At 45.2% G+C, this 20,683-nt stretch overlaps 1 protein-coding gene across 1 annotated transcript in view; it reads right to left on the reverse strand.

Moving 5' to 3' along the window:
• Positions 1 to 20,423, reverse strand: part of LOC148676726 (solute carrier family 12 member 9) — a 64,080-nt gene extending 43,657 nt beyond the window's left edge. Inside the window, exons 1-6 of the mRNA XM_088611987.1 lie at positions 20,201 to 20,423; positions 18,010 to 18,144; positions 14,778 to 14,915; positions 13,825 to 14,121; positions 13,174 to 13,281; positions 11,959 to 12,070 (exon numbers count right to left, since the gene is read on the reverse strand). Coding sequence (XP_088468113.1) covers positions 11,959 to 12,070; positions 13,174 to 13,281; positions 13,825 to 14,121; positions 14,778 to 14,915; positions 18,010 to 18,144; positions 20,201 to 20,423 — 1,013 coding nt within the window. The remainder of the gene's footprint in view (positions 1 to 11,958; positions 12,071 to 13,173; positions 13,282 to 13,824; positions 14,122 to 14,777; positions 14,916 to 18,009; positions 18,145 to 20,200) is intronic.
• Positions 20,424 to 20,683: the final 260 nt, after the last annotated feature.

Genomic DNA, 20,683 nt, shown 5'->3' on the forward strand with positions numbered 1-20,683 from the left:
CTGGTTTAAATCGGAATGTTTTATAGCCACTGCGCTTCAAATCAGATGCATTTTATATAATCAAAGCTAACAGACCACGGAGAAAAACAAAATGTATAGCTCAAGCAGATATTGCATACATTAACTGACAAAAACTTTCAAATGATACACACGAGTGCCTGCTGCCCCCAGAAATCTGGTCTCGCACTGCTGTGGGTCATATGGGATAAACTACACAGCTGAACATGTAGATGGTTTTTGTTGGTAGAATCCCCAGCTCCCAGTATAAAGACCGATATCATGACAACCGCCAGTTCAAACACCTGTGGCCTGTTTAACTTTGTTTTTCATAACAGAGTGGTACGTTTGTGCTACAAAAATAACCCAGGAAGAACTGTAGGGTTATATTTAAAAGTTCTCTGACTGTAGTCATCACCTCCTCCTAACAGAAAGGAGAGCAGTGCACCGCTCACAGAGCACAAGCAGGGTTCTGCACGGGTCACAGACGGTTTAATCTGTACCAATAATGTAGTAAATCCACAGCCCAAAACGTATAATCAAGCCAGGAGCAAAGTTTCAGAAATCAATTACGTGAAGTTAACGAACCGTAGCAGCAGGACTTCGTGCAGAGATCCTGGCGCAGGGAGGCTGCTGCAGCACCTTCCTGGCCTGTGCACCCACAGTGCTGCGCTATGCTGCCGTGGGCCAGCAGATGGCGCTTCCACGGAGCAAATGGGGAATCCTGGGCTCTCGAACACCAGGCGGCCCCTCCACCGCTATAGAGCAGCCCAGCAGAAGAATGGTGGGAATCCTGAAAGCAGGGATGGGCAAGGGGAATGCTCCAGCTCTGCGTTGGGCTCATTATTAATAAAAAAAAAGAGAAGCCAGCCCTGGGATGTGTTGGAAGCAGCACAGCTCTGCCAGTCAGTTGAAGGGGAAGTTATGGGGAAGTGGGAGATAACCAGGAAGTCTGGTGCTGCTGCTTGTCAGAAGCTTCTGCTTTTGTGGCAAGAAGGTGGCAGGTTTCAGAAACAGAAGTCAGAAGCCAGAGCTACCTTGGCAGCTAGAGTATTTTAACACAGGCCAGAATACAGTATGACAGAGCTGGTGTATTTAACTTTCTGATAGCCGGCTTAAACGCACGGACAATTACGGCAGCTTTCCGACTAGAGTCCCCGCAATTTCTGGAAAATTTTTTTAAAAAAACAACTGTAATTCAGCCATTCAGACCCTTTCCAATCGGCTTTACAGCTGAGCAATGGGAGCTCGGAGGTTTAATGTGGAATTAGCTTGGCATTAACACACATGATCTGCTTTCAGCCACACAGGCTGGTCTGCCCTAGAAGTGTCTGACGTCAGCCTGCCTGACAGTGTGTGCAGCCTCTCCTGTTTTTACACTCCAGCTCTATCTGCATCTGTAAAATAGACACACATTTTATGTATTTTAATATACTGTACATGCATAACTAAGTTCTATAACCTTCCAGCTGTGAAGGCAGTGAATTACCCACTACTCTATGCTGCCCCCTTGTTATATTTTAAAAGAGGAATATGTGAAAATGTCAACTGCTATTACTCACCTTTTTATACTGTACGTAAATTCAGAAATGTTTGCAAGATACTAAGCAGTCAATTTTAGATGCAATTTACTGAAGTCTGCAAAAGACGGAAGCATTTTCGTTATACAGACTTATTTGTAACGGTTGCAGATACAAAGCTTTTATGAAAAACTAAGCAAGTTCTGCAATGTTTGAAGGAACCTGGATGTCCTCCAAAAAAAATGTAGATGTTCCATCTACAGGGGAGGGCCATTCAGCACACCCACTCCATTGGGTAGTTAGTACTGTAGGTAATCTCTTTTTGTTTAAAAGATACACAAAGGTAAAGTACTAGACAATCATCTGGCAAAATTTTATACCCAAGTAGCGAATGGACTTCACCCATCCAGATTTTCCCTTAAGCATTCACAGCAATGTCACTGCCATGTCTATAGGACCCTTTAACCATGCACTGATTTTGTAGAAAGACTCCAACAGACTCATCTATAACACCTGGCAACTAGTTATCACTCCAGAGTGCTCATGTCAGAGCTTTCTCCCCACAACGTATAACACCCCCAATTGTAGGGTCAGCGTTTCTCTGCCTTTCGGCACATTTGAAGTGCAGCGTTCACTGCTCGTTCAGGGTTTTATCCTCGCCACAAATGAAGCCAGTCACTCTGGGATTCACAGTCTGTCACACCTGGCGGGTGGAGATCCGTGATTAAGGACCTCTGAAGACCATGGTTTACTCTCCTCTTCCACAAGCCTGACTCAGAATCCTGCTGCTCAGATTTTAACAACAACAGAAGCACATAACCTTGTTTCAGCAGATTAAGCTGAACTTCCCTAGTTACCGGTGAGATTTTGAACCAATGTAAAAACATTGTTGCTCACAGGTATAACATTTTTATACCACTGACCTCCTCAGGCTACATTTTTTGAAGCCATTCTATGAGCTGATCTCAAATCCAGACTGTGATCAAACTCCCCGTTTTTACACCCTTGGCCTAGTGGGCTACAGTTCATTAGACACTCACATGCTGCTGAAATGCAGCAACCCCATTACAAACACACTATTTATCTACTTTCTTTTTCCATCCTTCTCTATTCTTACTGCTACAAGGTACAAGGTTTCGGGGGAGCTGGAGCCTATCCACGAAAGGCAGGGTACACTCTACACTGTGATGGGCTGGCATCCAGACCAGACACACCGACACAGACGCAAACCAGAGACAGTTTTCCCAGAAGCCAAATAACCTACCAGTTAACTTACCGAGACTACGGAAGGAATCTGGTTTTCATGGCTTTATTCAAAGGTTTTTAGAAAGAAAATCAGGTCACTGAAGCAGAAGATGGAACAGATTTTCATAAGGGAGGAAACCCACATGAACAAGAGAACATACAAACCCCACGCAGATAACACCCCAGGAAATGAACCCAGGGCCCCGGCACTGTGAGACAGCAATGCTAGCCACTGTACCTCCAAGCTGCCCTTCATTTTCTCTTTATTCAACAATTTCTTAAAGCTGCATTTTGGTTTTCCTCCAATTATGTTAACAGTTTTAAGCAGTTACAAAGCCTTAGAGAGGTGCTACATACAAATCCCAGGGAAGAGCCCAGAGCATTGGGCACCGAGGGGGGTCAGATACTGACACGTGAACACTCCCTGGCAGCTCCCACCCTGTTTGTGTTTGTCACCAAGATCAATACTGCTCCGTCAGTAGCGACATTGACGGATTCTGTTACTTGTGCTTATTTTTCCATTTTTTTTCCCCGTGTGGCTGAAGACTAGCATGGAGAGCAATGGAGCCTGGCTGAGTTAACCCCTTCTTCCCCACAGCACTTACAGGCGAGAATTTTGTTAACTGCTTTGCCAAGCAGCCTCTCAGCAAAATACTGGGAGGAATAAGAAACGACATGTGCTGTTCTTTACAAAAACACTGGCTGACATCCCCCCCCCACCCCCGCCACCACTTCACGGGCAGAAGAGAGCAGTACTGCCACTTCACTTCGGCAGATAACATGCACACACACCAGCCATCCGCCATACCAGGGGAGCAAAACATTATAGAGATTACAGCGAGACTGAAAGAAGTATCAAGTGATACAAGAGACAAGGGCAGAGAGAGAGAGAGAGAGAGAGAGAGAGAGAGAGAGAGAGAGAGAGAAGCACACATTTAATCTAAGTGCTCCCTAGGGAAATGCCAAAGCCGAGGATTATTAAACTGGATCAATAGCTAACAAGCTGAGTGGAGTTCCCTGCCCCCTCCCCATCTCTGGCTGTGCGGTTTCAGAACTGTGCAACTGTTGTAGCTTTGCAGTGTACAGTCCTTGCAATGGGACTGAAGAGGTCGGAGCTACATCAACAAGGTAACCGATCAATTTCCGGGACCATTCCCGTCCAACTGTCTGCCGCCTCACTTCATTCCTCCACGGCAACCGGAGCCTGGAACGAAACCCCGAGCACGACCAGGCTGCCCTTGCGAGTTTTCCAAGACGGCTGCGAGCCACACAAAGGGAGAGCGAGGAGGAGATGGAGAGAGAGAAAACAGGGAACGCGATCCCCCCCCTGCTGTGGTCCAGAGATAGCGGATGTAGAGAATGAGAGACGGCGTGTTCCGGTATCGTGGACGTTAACATCTGGCTTCAGTTCAGCCTGGACGTGCTTGTTTAGACGAGCAGAAAAGATAAAACGAGATTTGGGAAAAGAACACCCAAGCTAGCTGTGTATGAGAGATAGCAGAACAAAAGGAGGATAAGAGATTTTAATTAATGTAATTATACAGGCGATAATTAATATGCAAGCTCCAAGGCCACATTGGTTTTATCCAGGGTTCACCATGGGGCATCCCATGATGCACAGCGCGGGGTAGAGCGCAAACTGATTCGGGAGCACCACACAGCAGGATGAGCAATTCCACACTAACTTAGCTTCAGTGTGTGTCTGCGGGTTCTCTTGATCTCTTTAAAGCAGGAACACCTGAATCTATCAGACCGATTCAATCAAGACAATAAATCAGTCGATTTAGGCCTTTTCAAGCTTAGCAGGACTGAAAACCTGTAGACACACCAGCCATCCAGGACCAGGGCAGGTGTCAGAAAGTCACAAGAACCTTTCTCCCCCTAGAGCTGAAAATCACAGCAGGTCCTATTACACTTTTCAAACGCAACACCCAGACAGCCCCTTTCTCTCAGGCATGGGGGCAGCAACATTGAAGGGGCACATTCATTTACTTCTCAGACACCTGGTACATCGAACGGCTGAAGCTATTGACAACCCGGACACTCCCCTCCTCTGCACGTTTGCACAGAGTAGCAGATACAACAACCAAACCCCTCTCAACTACCACACCAGTCTATTCAGCACAGGACCAAAACATACCTATAGCCCATTACCCATCACCACCACTGGCGCACTGCTGCCCAGTTCAACAGCAGCAGCCGGAGAGACAATCCTGTTGGTACAGGCAAGTCTGCAAGGTGCCCGTTTGCCACATTACAAATAAAAAAAAAAAGTGGCAGAAGTGCTGACAGACTGCACGAGGGGTAGGAGTCACCAGTGACAGGAAGAGCAACACATTAAGAGAGAGAAAGCAAGAGAGTAAGAGGAGTGAAGACAGATGACTCAATAAGCAGTTTCAGGACAAGTCTGCTGAAAGGAACAGTTTCTCTTCTGGACGGTCATGCAATCGTAGGACAGGAATGACTGTGTGCAGCTGGAGCCAGAGACTGTGCACTACCAGGGCCCCCTGCTGGTTACACAGGGAAATATTCTTGAAAGGCTACTGAGCAGCACATCAAAAACATTTAAACTCCTGTGAGGCGGAGTGAGGCCTTCCCAAGTGATGTCAGACTCGGTGTTGGCGCAGAGCCCCACTTGAGACTGGAATCATTTTTACAGGCAAAACAAATATGCCTTTATTCACCTGAAACCCTTAAGTGTTATCTCGTCTTTGTTTTCAAACATAGCAGAATAGTAACCGGGGATTTTGAAAACACTGTTATCGGGAGGTCTGGGGCCCTGCAGTGATGCGTTATGGGGAAACTCGAGGCATGCCCAGGCCTCCATTGCAGCACTTCCCAAAATATGAGCCTGACCCTGCACGGTGCTTGACCAGAATGGACCTTTTAAGAAAGAGACAGTTTGGCTCAAGTACTGCATGCTCAATTTAATAATACTCCAATCAACTCCGCAGCACTAACAACGCTTTTGAGTGACGACCTGAGGTCCTCCAAAGATTTCTTCTCAAAGGCACTTCAAATTGGAGTTTAATAAAAACACCTTGTTAACTTAAGAGGGAAGGACATCTGACTTGTTAAAAACTAACTGAAGTACACAAAGGAAACGCTATTAATAATGTAATCCCACTGAAAACGAATGTATACAGTCGCGTATATACAATAAATTACACAGGTACAATTTTTAATTGTATTTTTTTTTAACTGTACAATTTTTAATTTAAGAGGCACAGACGCACTGTTCCAGTAGACATCTGACAGAGTATAATTTTCACCCACACTGGAACACCACTGGAAGGTCCTCTTACAGCCAGGCTGTACAGCCCTGGTTCTGCTCATGATTCAGCTGGTTACTGGCTTAACTGGACCAATTGAAGAGCTTCTCCCAGGTCTTAGTGGTCAAGGGAACCTTCAGACACACTGACCCCCCGGGACCAACACTGGTGATCCAAGCAGCAGAGGTGCTCATTCAAGAGTGCCCCACATTTCAAGCCCAATCCCACCATTCCTGACGTTGGAAACTGCTGTGCTGAGGCAAGATTCCTTCCCCTCAACAGAACACTAGTTCATGGACACTACATGCTCTGTCACCAGCAAGAAAAGCTTCTTACTCTCCAGTGAGGCACTGCGGAGACCACCGGGGGTCAAGAAACAAGACCAGCACCAACAGCCAAGCGCATCACAGCAGCACCTGCTCAAACACTTCTATTGGAGGGGTAAAAAAAAAAATACTCAAAATTAAAACCGCTAGATATGCTATGGTCGTGGAACTTGATCTACAAATGGTTGTCCCTGATCTACAACCGAGACACTGACTTGACGACGTTCAGATCAGTAATCGAAACTACTGGTCCCGGAGTTACAGGTCTTCTGGTATCCTTTCCACCTGAACACTTAACTAGTTACCTGAATCACTTACCGGCCAATACATGAACAAGGGTTAATAATATTATAAAATAATAATTCCGCTTCCTGAAAAGCTTACAGCTTTGGTTCTGTAGGTCCAGGATTGTGGATCTCTGCTTTAAGTGCTCAACCCTCGCTTAGCAACAATGCCCCATTTGCACCTTCTCTCCCACATCTCGGAGAAGCACATCGCTCTCCGCGGTTCCGAGGAAGATTATCCTGGGTCCAGAGGTGTGCGGATAAATGAAAGGCCGTCATCTCTCAGAGCAGAGAGGCTAATCATGTGCTGGAGCCCTCAGATAAGAAATCTATTAACCCACGACAGGTTCAGCGCTGAAGACAGATGGCCTAGAGCTACACTTTTGTGGCCTCTCACCCTCCATACTTATGGGTAAACTAAAAATCCAATACACATTCACACGCTTTCTTTTTGTCTCCACCCCCCCACTCCTTCTGCTTTTAATCCCCCTTTTCTCCTTTCTTCACAGAGGCAGAGTGACCTTTTGAGTATGGAAGAGCATTTTGTCTTAGTTTATTGGGCTGAGCAATAGGGAATTAAGTCAGTGATGTTCAAGCAGGGGAGCAATGAACACTGTAAGGCCAATACAGATTAAAAACTCAATATGGACATAAAACCAGATATAAATATCTTCACACAGCAATGCCCCGACACAAGTCGAGCTGCCGTTTTCCAAATTATTCACCCTGTTATAAAGTGCCATATCAGTCTCTGAGGGATGCTTGCAAACAGGACCAGCAAGGAACGCATGTTGGAAAATCTGGATATCTTCCATCCTTTTTTAAAAAAAATATACCATCACTATTGTCTCTCTGACACAGGTCTGGAAATCAAGGGCATTATGGGCTTGACTACGACAACAGTGGCAAAGGTATCAAACACACTGAAATAAAAGTAGTTATCTCCAGCTCTACAGACGTTTTAGGTGTTTGTGCTGCTACAGACAGATAGGAGAGGTTACTGTTCCCATGCTGCCTGACTTGCAAAAGACTGCCACCTGGTGGAAGCTAAGGTAATTTACTAATTATATACAGCTTAAGCAGAAAAAATGTTTTCACCACGTCATATGAACTAGGTACTTCAATTTCTAAAACCTGAGGCTCCAGCACCAAAATCATGCGTAGTAGATTCCACATAACTATATATTAGATTATGTCACCATACACAATGTGCCTGGAACTTTCCATTGTTCAAAATAACAACGAGCCACCAACTTCACTGAACTCAGTTTCAGCACGTCAGCTCCTATCTGAGCAGCAGGTATGTGTCCTTGAGTCAGCTCTCTCCTTAAAAGCACAAGATGATGGCAAATACAATGTTTTTGGAAACCCAATTCATTGAGCTTCAGAAGATCAAACTTTTTTTTTTTTAAAAAGAGAAAAACTCGTATGGAAATACGAGAGAAGTGCACCAGGTTTCAGTTCGCTCTCCTCCCTTCCCTGAAACAGCTATGTTCCTCATATCTTGTAAATACAGCAACACCATTTGTCACAGAACCGTGCTTCAAGTCAGGCCTCATTCCTACACATCATGATATCTTGAGGTTATAATGCAGCTTCTCTTACAAAACACATTTGAAAGCAGCGATAGCTGTAAACCTAAAAATACTTGTAGGCTTACATCCGTTCAGAGAACAGAGGGCACTTCTTTAGGCTCGAGGGTTGTGGGAGTCTGGAACAAGCTGTTCAACCATGCTGTTAAAGCTAACATGCTGGCTTTTCAACACACAGCTTAACAACATCCACAGACCTCTAAGCTACTAAAAACCCAAACACTCTTGAGAAGCTGAACTGCTTTGCTCATCTGCAATCTTTATTCTAAACTCTCAAGAGGGTGTGCTTTTGGTACAGCAAACACCACCATGTAGGCTAGTGCAGGATGTAAAAAAATTGAGGGGGAAATTACTGCCTTCACAAAGCATTGCATTGTGTTTAAGGGACTATTTGCCTGTGCTATTTTTTCCCCCTCTTTAAAAGAGATTGCACAAAAGATTAAAACAACCACCGCAATAGAAATACTCAATTGCTATTTCATTATCTAAGAAACCTTTGGAATATTCACTGAATTACAAAAAAACCCATCATTATCAGAAAGTGATGTCTCTCTGGTGAGAAGCAACCGGGAGTCTATAGGGGAAGGACAGGGCACAAGCTGAGACTACGCCCTGGAAGGACTGCCAGTCCCTTGCTGGGCATGCACACAATATTTAGACATGCCAAAGAACCCGGACAGCACCTCTTTATATCACGGGAAGAACAATGCTGTAAAAGACATCAAAAGAATGTAGCGCAGAACATGCAAACTCCACACAGAAGGCACCCCAGGCCAGAACCTGGAACCCAGGAGCAGTGAGGCACCGGTGAGAAGTGCCATGCTGACCAAGGAAAATTTGTTACCTTAGTGAAATTCAAAAGGTGTGAATCTCCGCTGCCTCTTGCCTAGTGCCTGTTAAAGGCCATTACCTGCTGTGATCAGGATATGCCTCAGTGAATGAGAGAAACAACGGCTCTAAACATTGATTAACCCTGGTGAGTGAATTAAGAAAAGTACCGTGCTTTTTATTTCTACCGTGCGGTTTTTAAGTTTGCTTTCCATTGCAGCACTGTTTACTGTATAGTCTCTCCTAATTAAGTGTGCACTCAAGACTACTCATGCAGCTGTCTGCTTTATACAATGTGCAGCAAGGTTTTCAAAGCAATTTAAAGCATAATAAGAGAAACTGTCGATTTTAAATGTTACAATGGGGCTTCATGGTTATGTCCCCCCATTCTAAAAGGTTTCCAACTACAACACGTCAGCATTTAACAATCCAGACCTACAATGTTTATCTGCTACAACCTTTATAGCTCAAAACTCAACGCACTCAAAACCTTCCATTTAAATATATTTTTCAAAAAACAAATGATCAGTTTAATAATCGCTGCCCTTACCTTTTCTTTGCTGGGATACAGGCAGGATTGTGAAAATGTGCCTCTTTTCCAGTGTGACTAAAGACCCCAAAGACCCTAACTGATTACCAGTGTCACTACACTTAACAGAACCCTTATTACTATTGCTACTCACAGCTGACAACCCCACTGAAGCTCAGCAGGCGTGAGCCTGGTCAGTACCTGGATGGGAGAGCTCCTGGGAAAAACTAAGGTTGCTGCTGGAAGAGGTGTTAGTGGGGCCAGCAGGGGGCGCTCACCCTGTGGTCCATGTGGGTCCTAATGCCCCAGTATAGTGATGGGGACACTATACTGTAAAAAGGTGCCGTCCTTCAGATAAAACTGAGGTCTGACTCTCCGTGGTCATTAAAATTCCCAGGGTGTTCCTCAAAAAGAGTAGGGGTGTCACCCTTGCATCCTGGACAACTTTCCCATTAGTCTTAACCAATCATGGCCTCCTAATAATCTTCATCTGGGAATTAGCTTATTACTCTTTTCTGGACACTCCACTCAAAGTGCTTTACAGGTAATGGGGACTCCCCTCCACCTCCACCAGTGTGCTGCCCCATCTGGATGATGCGACAGCAGCCATTGTGCACCAGTACACTCGCCACACCAGCCATCAGTGCAGAAGAGAACAGAATGATGGTGCATTTTTACACTATAGTGCAGGGTGAGTGCCCCGTACTGGCCCCATTAACACCACTTCCAGCAGCAGCCTCAGCTTTCCCAAGAGGTCTCCCATCCAGGTACTAACCAGGCTCACACCTGCTTAGCTTCAGTGGTTTGGTGTCTGTATGGATTCAGTTTGAAGGTTACACCTTCAGGAGTCAGGACTCTGAATTTCTGATAAGGGCTGCAGGTTCAAATCCCAAGTGGGACACAGGTGTTGCACCATTGAGCAAGATGCTTTAACTCTAACACTAGCCCAGAACGCTCCTGCAAACCCAGATCTACTGTCAGGCACCAAGATTTGTATGCAAACCAAACAGGTACCTGTAACTGTAATCTCTATAAATTGTTTTGGATTTTAAAAAAAATCAGCCACATCCAAACACAAGTATACCTCTAGCACTTGCACAGATGAGACTCACACTGGAAGCATGAAATAACAGATGAATGTCCCTTGACTGAACTCAGCTAATCAACCTGGAATTATATATTAATATTCGCTAGCTCAAATCTGTGCTCAAAACAAAAAGTAAGGATTGACAATAAGAAGTCTAATGAAAGCTTAAAAGAAATGAAACTGTGATGATTAAAATTCTCAGTACCAAAGCAAATGCAGGTTTGAATAACATTCTGAAAAAAAGGGTGTTTGAGCACATGAACACACTGACGCCTAGTCTTTCACTTTCAGCACCAGACTCGCAGCCTCTCAGCTGCGGTTCTTCTTGTGCAAAATCACGAGGCTCCACACAGCATCTCTCACAAGTCTGCAACCCAGAGTGGTGAGAGGAGGCGAGGCAAGGGACTGACTAAGGTTTTTGGTGTTTCCCAGGCTGTGACCACGGCGCTGTGTCACACAACACGCAGATTGCACAAGAGGCAGCCAGTAGCACAGCAAAGCAACACCTGCGTTCTTGAGCTGCTGAGCAGCACGGGCAGAGGACAACACTGTCGTAACAGAGAAATAAGTTCTGTATCCCGAGATGAAGTTTAAACAACCGAGTTTATTGCATGCAAGGGACAATAAGATCAAACTATTGTTCGGAATATAGGTACAAAACTTCAAGTTCATATAGCAAACTTCAGCCATTTCTGACGCAAATTGTTACCATAACGGGGGGAGAACACCTGTATTTGGACATTTCCAAGACCCTGACCACTTTGAATGACCGGTTTTACGTTTCCTTAGTTAGGGAGTCTCTATCTTGCACTTGGAATCTCTTATCAGTTAATTCCCATCCCAGCCATAACTCAAAAGTTCTTAAGCATGGAATGCCTTGTGTCACAAGAAGTCTTTGTGCAGAAAGAAATCAGTTAACCCCTTTTTCACATCTTAGATCTTTTCTTCAACACTACCTCTGCAAGACTATGGTACACAGCACTGCAACACAGCTGGTGCACAGGACACTCCAAGATTGACACACAGACAGACTAAGAGAGGGGGAGGCTGCGTTAATTCATCACAACCTGGGTTTTTCAGAGATCTTGAGGTTAACTGCCCTGAAGCATCGGCAAGCTGCCTCTAGACATCTACAAAAATCAGCAGCTGCGTTTTATGTATGTATATTAATCAAAGAAAGAAAAAAAGTGTGCAAAAGAAGCTTGGCAGTGAAATGAGAAGGAGAGAAAAAAAAAACAGCAGGCACAGAGGCGCAGGCAGAGAGGGTCTGGGACTTACAAATCGCAGGTACAGGCCACCAGCACGTTGAGCAGGTTGTAGATGATGAAGGTGAAGATGACGGCGGTGATGGTGCCTCGCGGGATGGAGTAGCTGGGGTTCTTCAGGTCACCTGAGGGAAACAGAAGGGCCAGCCGCTCAGTTCAGCTCACACACAGTCATCGCCAACAAAAACCAGCAGGGTGGATGTGGGAGCTGCACCTTTGTGAAAAGTCAAAACTATTTAACAAGGCCTCACTGAGCAGTCAGGCAGCCTTGAACAAAACTAGGGAAAAGGACACTGAGGGCTCCCTCTAGAGCTTTATACAGAGAATAATAGAACAGCAGAAGGAAACTGTGACCCACTGACAGTACACGTCTCAAACTCCACTCCTGGAGGCCTCCTAGTTTTTGTTCCAGCCTTAGTAGCTAATTAAACACTAATTATGTTTTTTCTTCTGGTCTTTCACAGCCGATTGCTCAAAGGAGTCTCCTCATTAAAGGTACTGTTACTCATAAAAACCTGGGAGCCTGTTTAGACGTATAATATTTATGCAGTTAGTCAGAATAACTACTGTATATAACTCAGGAAGAACAAAGACTGAAACTAAGGGCCAGTACCCATCTCTGCCTGGTCACACTGGGCTTAAACAGTACCAAATGCATGTTTGAGCTCAGCATGCTGTCCCGATTATCCAAACTAGCTGGGAAGTGCAACACAGAAGCTCTCATCTTACTGCAGAAGGATGTTGTATTTGGATTTTGCTCATCAGTAAAGAATCACCCCTGAATTAGTGGATGAAATTAGCTGCAACACAGCAGGCATTAATCTATGCTACAAACGCACAAACCCCTTGCACAAACGTGCTCTTGTGTTGCCTGGTAACTGGGCGCTGTGGGCAATCACATGCATGTGGAATCATTGTCAGACGGGTGTCAGCACTTTACGTTTTCAGTGCCCAGCAAGGCCTGGATTAGTGCGATGTTTGAATATACTGGAAAGCTGTGCAACTTTAGCCAGAAAAAAATTCAAACAATCACAACTTCAGGAGCAAAGGACATTACCGGAGTGCGGGCCTGTTCCTGTAGCCTGCCTGCCTTAATACAGCTGCAACCTCAAGTGAGCGAATAAGAGCAAATCGATATTCCAGCATGCAGGCAAGAACAAAGACTCAACAGAAAAGTCCTAAATCGAGAAGTGACATACGGTACTTGTTTGCAGCTCCGAGCCCTCACCTGACATGTTGGATCCAGCCATGATTCCTGTGCAGCCGTTGAACATGACCGCGAATACGGTGGCGAAGGTCATTTGGGTGCCAGTGGTGTAATCCACAGTGTACTTGGCTGCAGAGAAACACCGGCATACTGAGGCAGAAACAGGGCTCAGCTCCACCCCCAGATCTACAGCACCACCCCCTTTACCGTGTGCATGCAGAGCTCATCTCTCTGCATCTCTCCAGACGTCTGCCTCCCTCCTGACTCCCATTATGGCTCCAAATGTCCCCCGGCCTCTTGACTTGACTTTCTCTGCATCCCTTTGTCCCTGGGCCCATCTGATCTGTGTACACCCATTGATGGCCACAGACAGAGGCAGGCAAACACTGCAGGCACTTGCCTAACACTGCAGAAATAACTGCTCATCCAGCAGTTTAAATCGACTACAAAGCTTAACTATCACTCGCAAAAATGAATGCAAGTACCCTAAAAAGATTTGGCGAATTGTCAAATCAGTTAAATAACATTTCTAACAACAAATAAGTGAATAACTGAGATGCCACGAATTCTGCAGCTTATGGCTTTGATGTAGCTGCCTATCCAGTCTGCCTACAGCGTCTACCTTCCAGTCTGCCTGTGTGCTGGTCAGACAGCCGGCTGTGTGGTACTCACGTCCCAGGTTTCCCTGCAGCGTGCTGAGCTTGAAGCCCGTGAAGTTGGCGTAGGAAATGGAGGTGTTGGCGTGGGTCTGGGGGAGGGGCACAGCACGCGGCCCCACTGCGAAGAAACTGATGAAGATGGTGGCCAGCACCACAATGACGATGAGGAAGATGAGGAAGGTGGCCTTGGCGTAGATGTGGGCGCCCACCAGGCAGACCAGCAGGCACAGCAGGAGGATGCCTGTTCCGTATAGCAGCGCCCACCAGTACGAGCTGGGCAGGACACGCACCCCACCAACCCCTGCCGTGTCTGGGAGAAGGGAGTGCCAGGCAGGGTCACAAGGTCACAGAAACAGACACAGAGCAAGCCAGAAAGAAGCATTATTAGGTTACTTGATGAGAAAGGGGCGTAAAAAAGTTGCTTCTCTTATTTTGGATCGTTTTACAGGCACAGCCAGATTGCCGAGTATCAGGATAGTTGCAAAACCTGCTTTGCCACAAATCAAACACGTAAATCTTGGCAAATGTGCAAGATTCCTTCGTGTGAAACAAGGAACAGACAAATGCCTTACACAAGATTGCATAAATGAAATCAAAAACATGTCTACTTTGTTCAGAAATAAATCAACAACACTTGAACAATAAGGGTGTTTACACACCTGTACAGGCAGTACTTAACTGAATGTTATCCTCCAATTTATAGGTGTAAAAATACATTGATACAGAGGTCATTCTTCCGTATAAGTGGCAGCAAATCTACAGATGTATTGGTACCATAAATTGAGATAATCCTCTAGTTTATCTATAAAAAGAGACATCATTCCTACATGTCAAATTTTACAATGTCAATTACACTTAAAAGATTAGTGACACTTCCTTCGTTTCAGATCAACGGGCTGACCGACTCTCCTGGACAGAGGCAAGACACGAGATGGCGCACACTGAGCACGAACTGCTCCTCCGTACCTGCTTGTATGCCGAAGGTGTCGATGATGGCCTCTACCAGCCCCAGCACAAAGAGGGCGCTGCCGCACACGTTGGCGAAGAAGAACATGATCCCGATGCTGCCCCCAAACTCTGGCCCCATGGCTCGGCTGATCATGTCTGAGAGGGCGGGGAGGGTCAAGGAGCGGGTGCGTGAAGCTGGCCATTCCGACGCAGAAGAGGACGGAGAAACCAGAAGACCGAGGAAGTGGCAGACAGGCCTACAGAGATGGCACTCACACACAGCAAAGGAAACACATGCAATCCCTTAGACGCCCATACACACACCAGCAGAGCTACACTTGCTGGGCATGGAACCAATATCATGACTCCTCTTACTCAAAAAAGCGAAACTATTTGTCAATCAGCTAGTGCATTGTTTTCTTATGTATGCAGAATCGCAGTAGCCTGACAACCTAGTCAAATGAAAATGACTATGACCCAGCAGTTTTTAGGTGGTTCACACCAATGAAAAGAAACCATAAACACTTACAGGAACAGCAATTTTATTCCCTCACCAAACAAATCATTTCCTTCTTTTCTCTCACTGAGAGCTGCTTGATCAACACATTGAGACCAGCTGATCTCAGGTTTCAAGCTTTAACCACCTTAGTCAGTAAGCAAAATCATCCCTGTCAGAGAACACCGTCTGCATTATTCAGATACTCTTGTGCAATTCTAATCCACACACAAAAGAACGTCGATCTCTCACACGCTTCAACCCATGATCCTGCTCATCCAGTGCAGGATGAACACTGTGGTCTAGATGTCAATGCTCCTAACCTAGGTCACTAGCAGATTGTGAAGGGATTCCCCCACCAGCAGCACACAACTGACATACCACCACTGGGACAGGATAGACATTAGTCATGGATTGTCTTCTAATGATGTGGTGACTCCTACAATTTGCAAAGACATCATCGAGAGAGATGCTGCTCCTCCAATCAGCATCAACTCTCCTGTCGGGCACCACAGAGCTGCCAGCATCTCACAACATGAACGTCTCTGACAAGGGAGTCAGAGGAGCACGTTCACAGGTCCTCGCTTTACATGTGCAACACAGCAGCAGTTACAGATTGACTCAAACACAAGGCCAGCACTTAAGAAACAAAAATGGCCATTTCAAATTTCAGAAGCTTAAATATAATAAGCTTATGTCTATTAGTGAAACAGAAGCAGACACTTCTGTACTATTCAAACAATATCTGTGACACACACTCACACATATATGGAGTCTGGGACACGCGTAGGAAAGGACTTTTCTGAAATAATCCTAATCACACTTGCCTATATGAAAGCATGTAGACAAACAAGCATGAACTCCTAGACAAGGCATATCGTGTGTGTTCATAAAAGTCCCAAACCTGAGCTGGAAAGCCACTGCACAGTTGAGACAGACGTACTTCCCTTTCTCACACACAGAGCCCTGTCAGCAAAGCCACTGTTTGAATGTACTGTACACACAGGCTCCCTGGAGTATGGGGGGGTGCTGGAGTACACAAACCTGGATTAGCTGGAAACTCAGACAAAAAGGGAAACGGACCAGCTCAGTCATCTATACTGTACCTCCCACTAGCCTCACATATTTCTGACAAGTGTAACAGTCAGAAACGTAGCCCACTTTCTGAACTTCTGATTTGAAGCATTTTAAAACTAAAAAAAAAAACTACAGAATTTGGGCTAAAATGGTTCAGAAATATGTATTATAAATGTTCTATTACTTAAAGTTTGATTGCTTAGGAATCAGATTTTTGAACAGTGAGGTAAATCACAATAATTTATATAATTCAGTAGTTTTCTCTAACTCTGCAGCACATGCTTGTCAACATACAGTACAAAGATTTTAGATAGCAACTGCAGGCAGCCAATATTTAGTGACTTAACAAAAGAGGAAGATCAGCTCTGGAGAAGAACCATAGGCTGGATTTAAAACGGGTACAGACGGGAGAAACTGGAGTGAGTTACAGAAGTAGGGAGGAGAGAATAAAAAAGCCCAATTTTAAGCAGGACTCCAGACATGGTCAGAAACCTGAGAACTTGGAGAACATGCAGACTAACAGGGTAAAGGCAATAAATAGATGCAAAGACAAAGCCTTTGGATAACAAATCGAAAAAGAAAATTATTCAAAGGTATTTATAGACAGAGGAAGAAGTTAGTGTGCTTAAACTAGCTGACTGACTGACCCCCACAAAGCCCAAACAATTCTCACATCTGGTCTGCCCAGAGTCAGAGGGGAAAAAAACAAAAAACAGAATGCCAGCCAAATCAGATTTGTGTAATGTTTTGGAAAGCTACCCTGTGATGTTAAAGGTACAGACATTCTGCATTGGTTTGCTCTTCACCCAGTGTTCACCTCTTAATGCAGAAATAATCCTACTATGATGCTTGAAATTGTAGACATTTTCTTTCAATGAAGTTGAGCCTAACAGATCTGTATTACACTGTAAAGATCTGGCCCTTAACTGCATGGATGTGTTAAAAAAAGAACAGTTTGATTCTCTGTGTGTCCTGCGATGGACTGGTGTCCCCTCCAGGGTGTATCCTGCCTTTTGCCCACTGCTTGCTGAGATAGGCTCTGGCTCTCTCACAACCCTGTATGGAATAAAGCAGTTTAGAAAATGGATGATTGATAAATGTAATGGATAAGCTGCTACAGCAATTCTTACTGGAAGCTCATGGTATAGTTCACCTTGAATTGTCATGACAAGGTTTGTGAAGGTGCTGATCAGTGTAGACTGAAGATAACCGAATGTCAAGCTTGGTTTATTCTCAAGTCATGTTAGGAACAGTCAAATAAAACACTCAAAAAGGAGGCTTTAAGTGACTTCTAGATGCTTATAATATACATGTATCACAATTACTTATTGTGGAGGAGAGTATTTGGCATATTTTTGAAACAGCAGTCCACTGCAAACAAGTTAAAAAGCAAAGAATGGAAAATCTAAATATTAATCAAAAGGTACTGTAAAAATTATATTGAATTTGTGTTCAAAGGCTAAATTACAGCACAATGCATCAAGAGCTGCAGTGTATTATCTTCACTCCTATATAAATGTCAGAAAAGCACTTGAAAATTAGGTATTGCAGAAACTGGAGGGATTGTACAATGACATTTGGAGCAAAGCTGTACCGGGAAGCTCCAGAGCACACCCAGGTGCAAGGCCAGCTCTGCACGGCTGTGCGACCACCTGGTGTCCAGGCAACAGAGGATACAGTAGGCTCCGCCGGCGTCCAGCGCTCCGTTGGTAGAGATGGCGCACACCGATAGCACTGTCATGCTGATGATGAGGTACGCCACCAAGAACATGGCAATAGCCTGGTACAGCCCAGCTTGGCCCACCACGAACCCTGCGGGCACACACATACACACACACAAGATCCCATCAGACACTACAGGGACAGAATCGGTCCCCCAACTCAACAGTTCAGCTAAGCCAGAGCTAGATTCAGAACCTTGCATGTAAAACCAACTTAGTTACAACACAGAATACAATTCCTGGAAAACTAACCAAGCTACGACTAGTCTTCAATATGAGAAGTTTTTAAGAGATGAAAGATTTTTGAAAAACTGATGCCCCAGAACCCAACCCAACACAACAGATAACCTTCAACACAGGTATCACACAGCGTGTTCAAAAATAATGATGAGATTCAATGAGAACTCTTTTATACACAGAAGTCTTTCTACCGAGTTTGAAGCTTGAGATATGCAAACAGCCTTCAGAAGCTCAGTTCCCCTCTGCCCATGCCAGAGACCTACCTGGGCTGCCCATGACAACTGATCTCAATCCATGAGATCATTCTTCTACAGGGACAGCTGGGTGATTAAGACAGGAGAAAAATACGAGTCTGATCGGTCAAAACCCTGCTGCCTTGTTCTCTCGAGGTTTGTTTGCGCCACTAGTGCTGATAAGATCCGTGATATGCCACCTTCCTCATTGCACGTGCACGCACGGTTCCGAACTCCTATCCAAAATCTGAGCCAGAAGCAATACAGAGCTGGGAAAGCACATCAGGATCATCTGAGGCAAGAAGTGTAACCTAAAGATCATATTATTGTGTCGTGAAAACGATCATTTTAATCCGTAGCACAAACAACTTCAGCACAGCGTCAATGTGGCAGCATGATGGCCAACATAAGGCAGACACCTCAATCTGTCCTGCAGGACCCCAGACTCTCCTGGGTTATGTTTCCAGCTCTTAACCCATTAGGTGGGCAAACACCTTATTTTATAACTATGAGGAAGTAATATAAGGGGACAGTAAATCGTGTTGACCTGCCCCCATACAGGTGTGTTGAATTTAATCAATTAGACATTTACAGTACACAGCACCTTCTGGCTGGAGCGTCTGATACCATGTGAACATCACTAATGGGGTCACCTGTTAGGATGTATTCCAGCATTAATAAGGGGGAGACCTCTTAATATGCAAAACAGAGAGCAAACGGCAACAAACCTACTGAAAAGTATTTTGGAAACGGGTTATGAAGATAAATCAAGCAGGGTGTTCAATTACTGATATAAAATATTCTGGGTGACTAAGAGCTCAGTTGAAAATAAAAAAGTCAGTATCTAACAAGGATCTCTCCGTCGACCAGAAGCACAAACCACTAGAACAGAAACTTAATCTGTTCCGGCGTTTATGAGCTGCAAGTCTGAACAAGCCATCTGTTTGGAGTCTATTTACACGGAGGTGTAATGCTTAAGTAATAAAAGAAGCTAGGTTTGACACGACCCGCAGAAGAGTTTCAGTTGGCGAAACCCAGAATGGCTCAAACTGCGGTGAAAATTGAGTTTTTATTTTTCGCAGAATCGTTGTACTACAGGCTGATCGAGAGTCGGGAGAGGCATGTGTAGAGAACGGGGAAATCCACCGATAACGTTCACGCAAGGAGAAGACTTGGGAAGGGGAGATTCGCCGGTTTTGGATTAAATGTAAACTCCTGAAACTTCATCAACTCATCACCGTTGCCGGTATGCAAAGATGAAGGCGTTTCCTAAAAGCATCAGATCGTTTGGGCTGTTGATGGATGTTTTGTAGTGCCTCCTCGGACTTCTTCACCTCTGGTGCCCCGGGAATTCCCAGTCTGTTCCGGGACTATCTCACATGGACGCGCCGGTAGGGAGAGGGCGAGTAGTCAATTTAATTCAAGTTTACAGGACAGCCATGTAACCAGCAGTGGTGGGACAATAAATCAGTACATTTAAATGTGTCCGAGACCTTTTTCTTCTCTCGTGCGGTTTCAGCGTTACGAATTGCATGGAACACATACCCGCTTTTCTAAATTAAAATGTGGTATTTGCTACGGAAACGTCAACTATCAAGAGGGTGATACCAACCAGAACAGGTACGAACGCAGCTGAAAAAAAAAGGCTAAAAAAACACACACCGATAAACTCACCTATTCTGAGGAACACGACCACGCTGAACATGGACAGCAGGGTGGGGATGACCACGCCGAAGAAGGTGGTCAGTTTCTGCGGCTGGGCGCTCTGTCTCCGGCGTGAGGGGCCGGGGGCCGCCGGACCGGCGGCGGCGCCGCGCTCCTGCACGACGCGCTGGGGGTCCGACTCGTTGACACTGGCCGAGAGCCGATAGTGGAGGAGCGGCGTCCTTTCAGACATCGTGTCCGTGGATCTACTCCGCTAGCTTGCCAATAGTAAAACTTCAGCTGAAGAACAAGGAAGCGTCAGTTCAGATCATTCCGCATCCAAGCTGCAGCCGGTAAGAATACTCCTTAACCATTCCCGTTTGCCACAATGCTGTGTATTTCAGAGCAGAGAGATGAAAAATGCTAAAGGAGAAGCCGTCTGCCGAATGACACGCCGACAAAACAAAATATCACGCGAACGAAATCATTAGCACCAAACTTTTAATGTCGCAA

This window comes from Lepisosteus platostomus, chromosome 2 (genome assembly GCF_059453375.1).
Source record: "Lepisosteus platostomus isolate fLepPlt1 chromosome 2, fLepPlt1.hap1, whole genome shotgun sequence".
Lineage (NCBI taxonomy): Eukaryota > Metazoa > Chordata > Actinopteri > Semionotiformes > Lepisosteidae > Lepisosteus > Lepisosteus platostomus.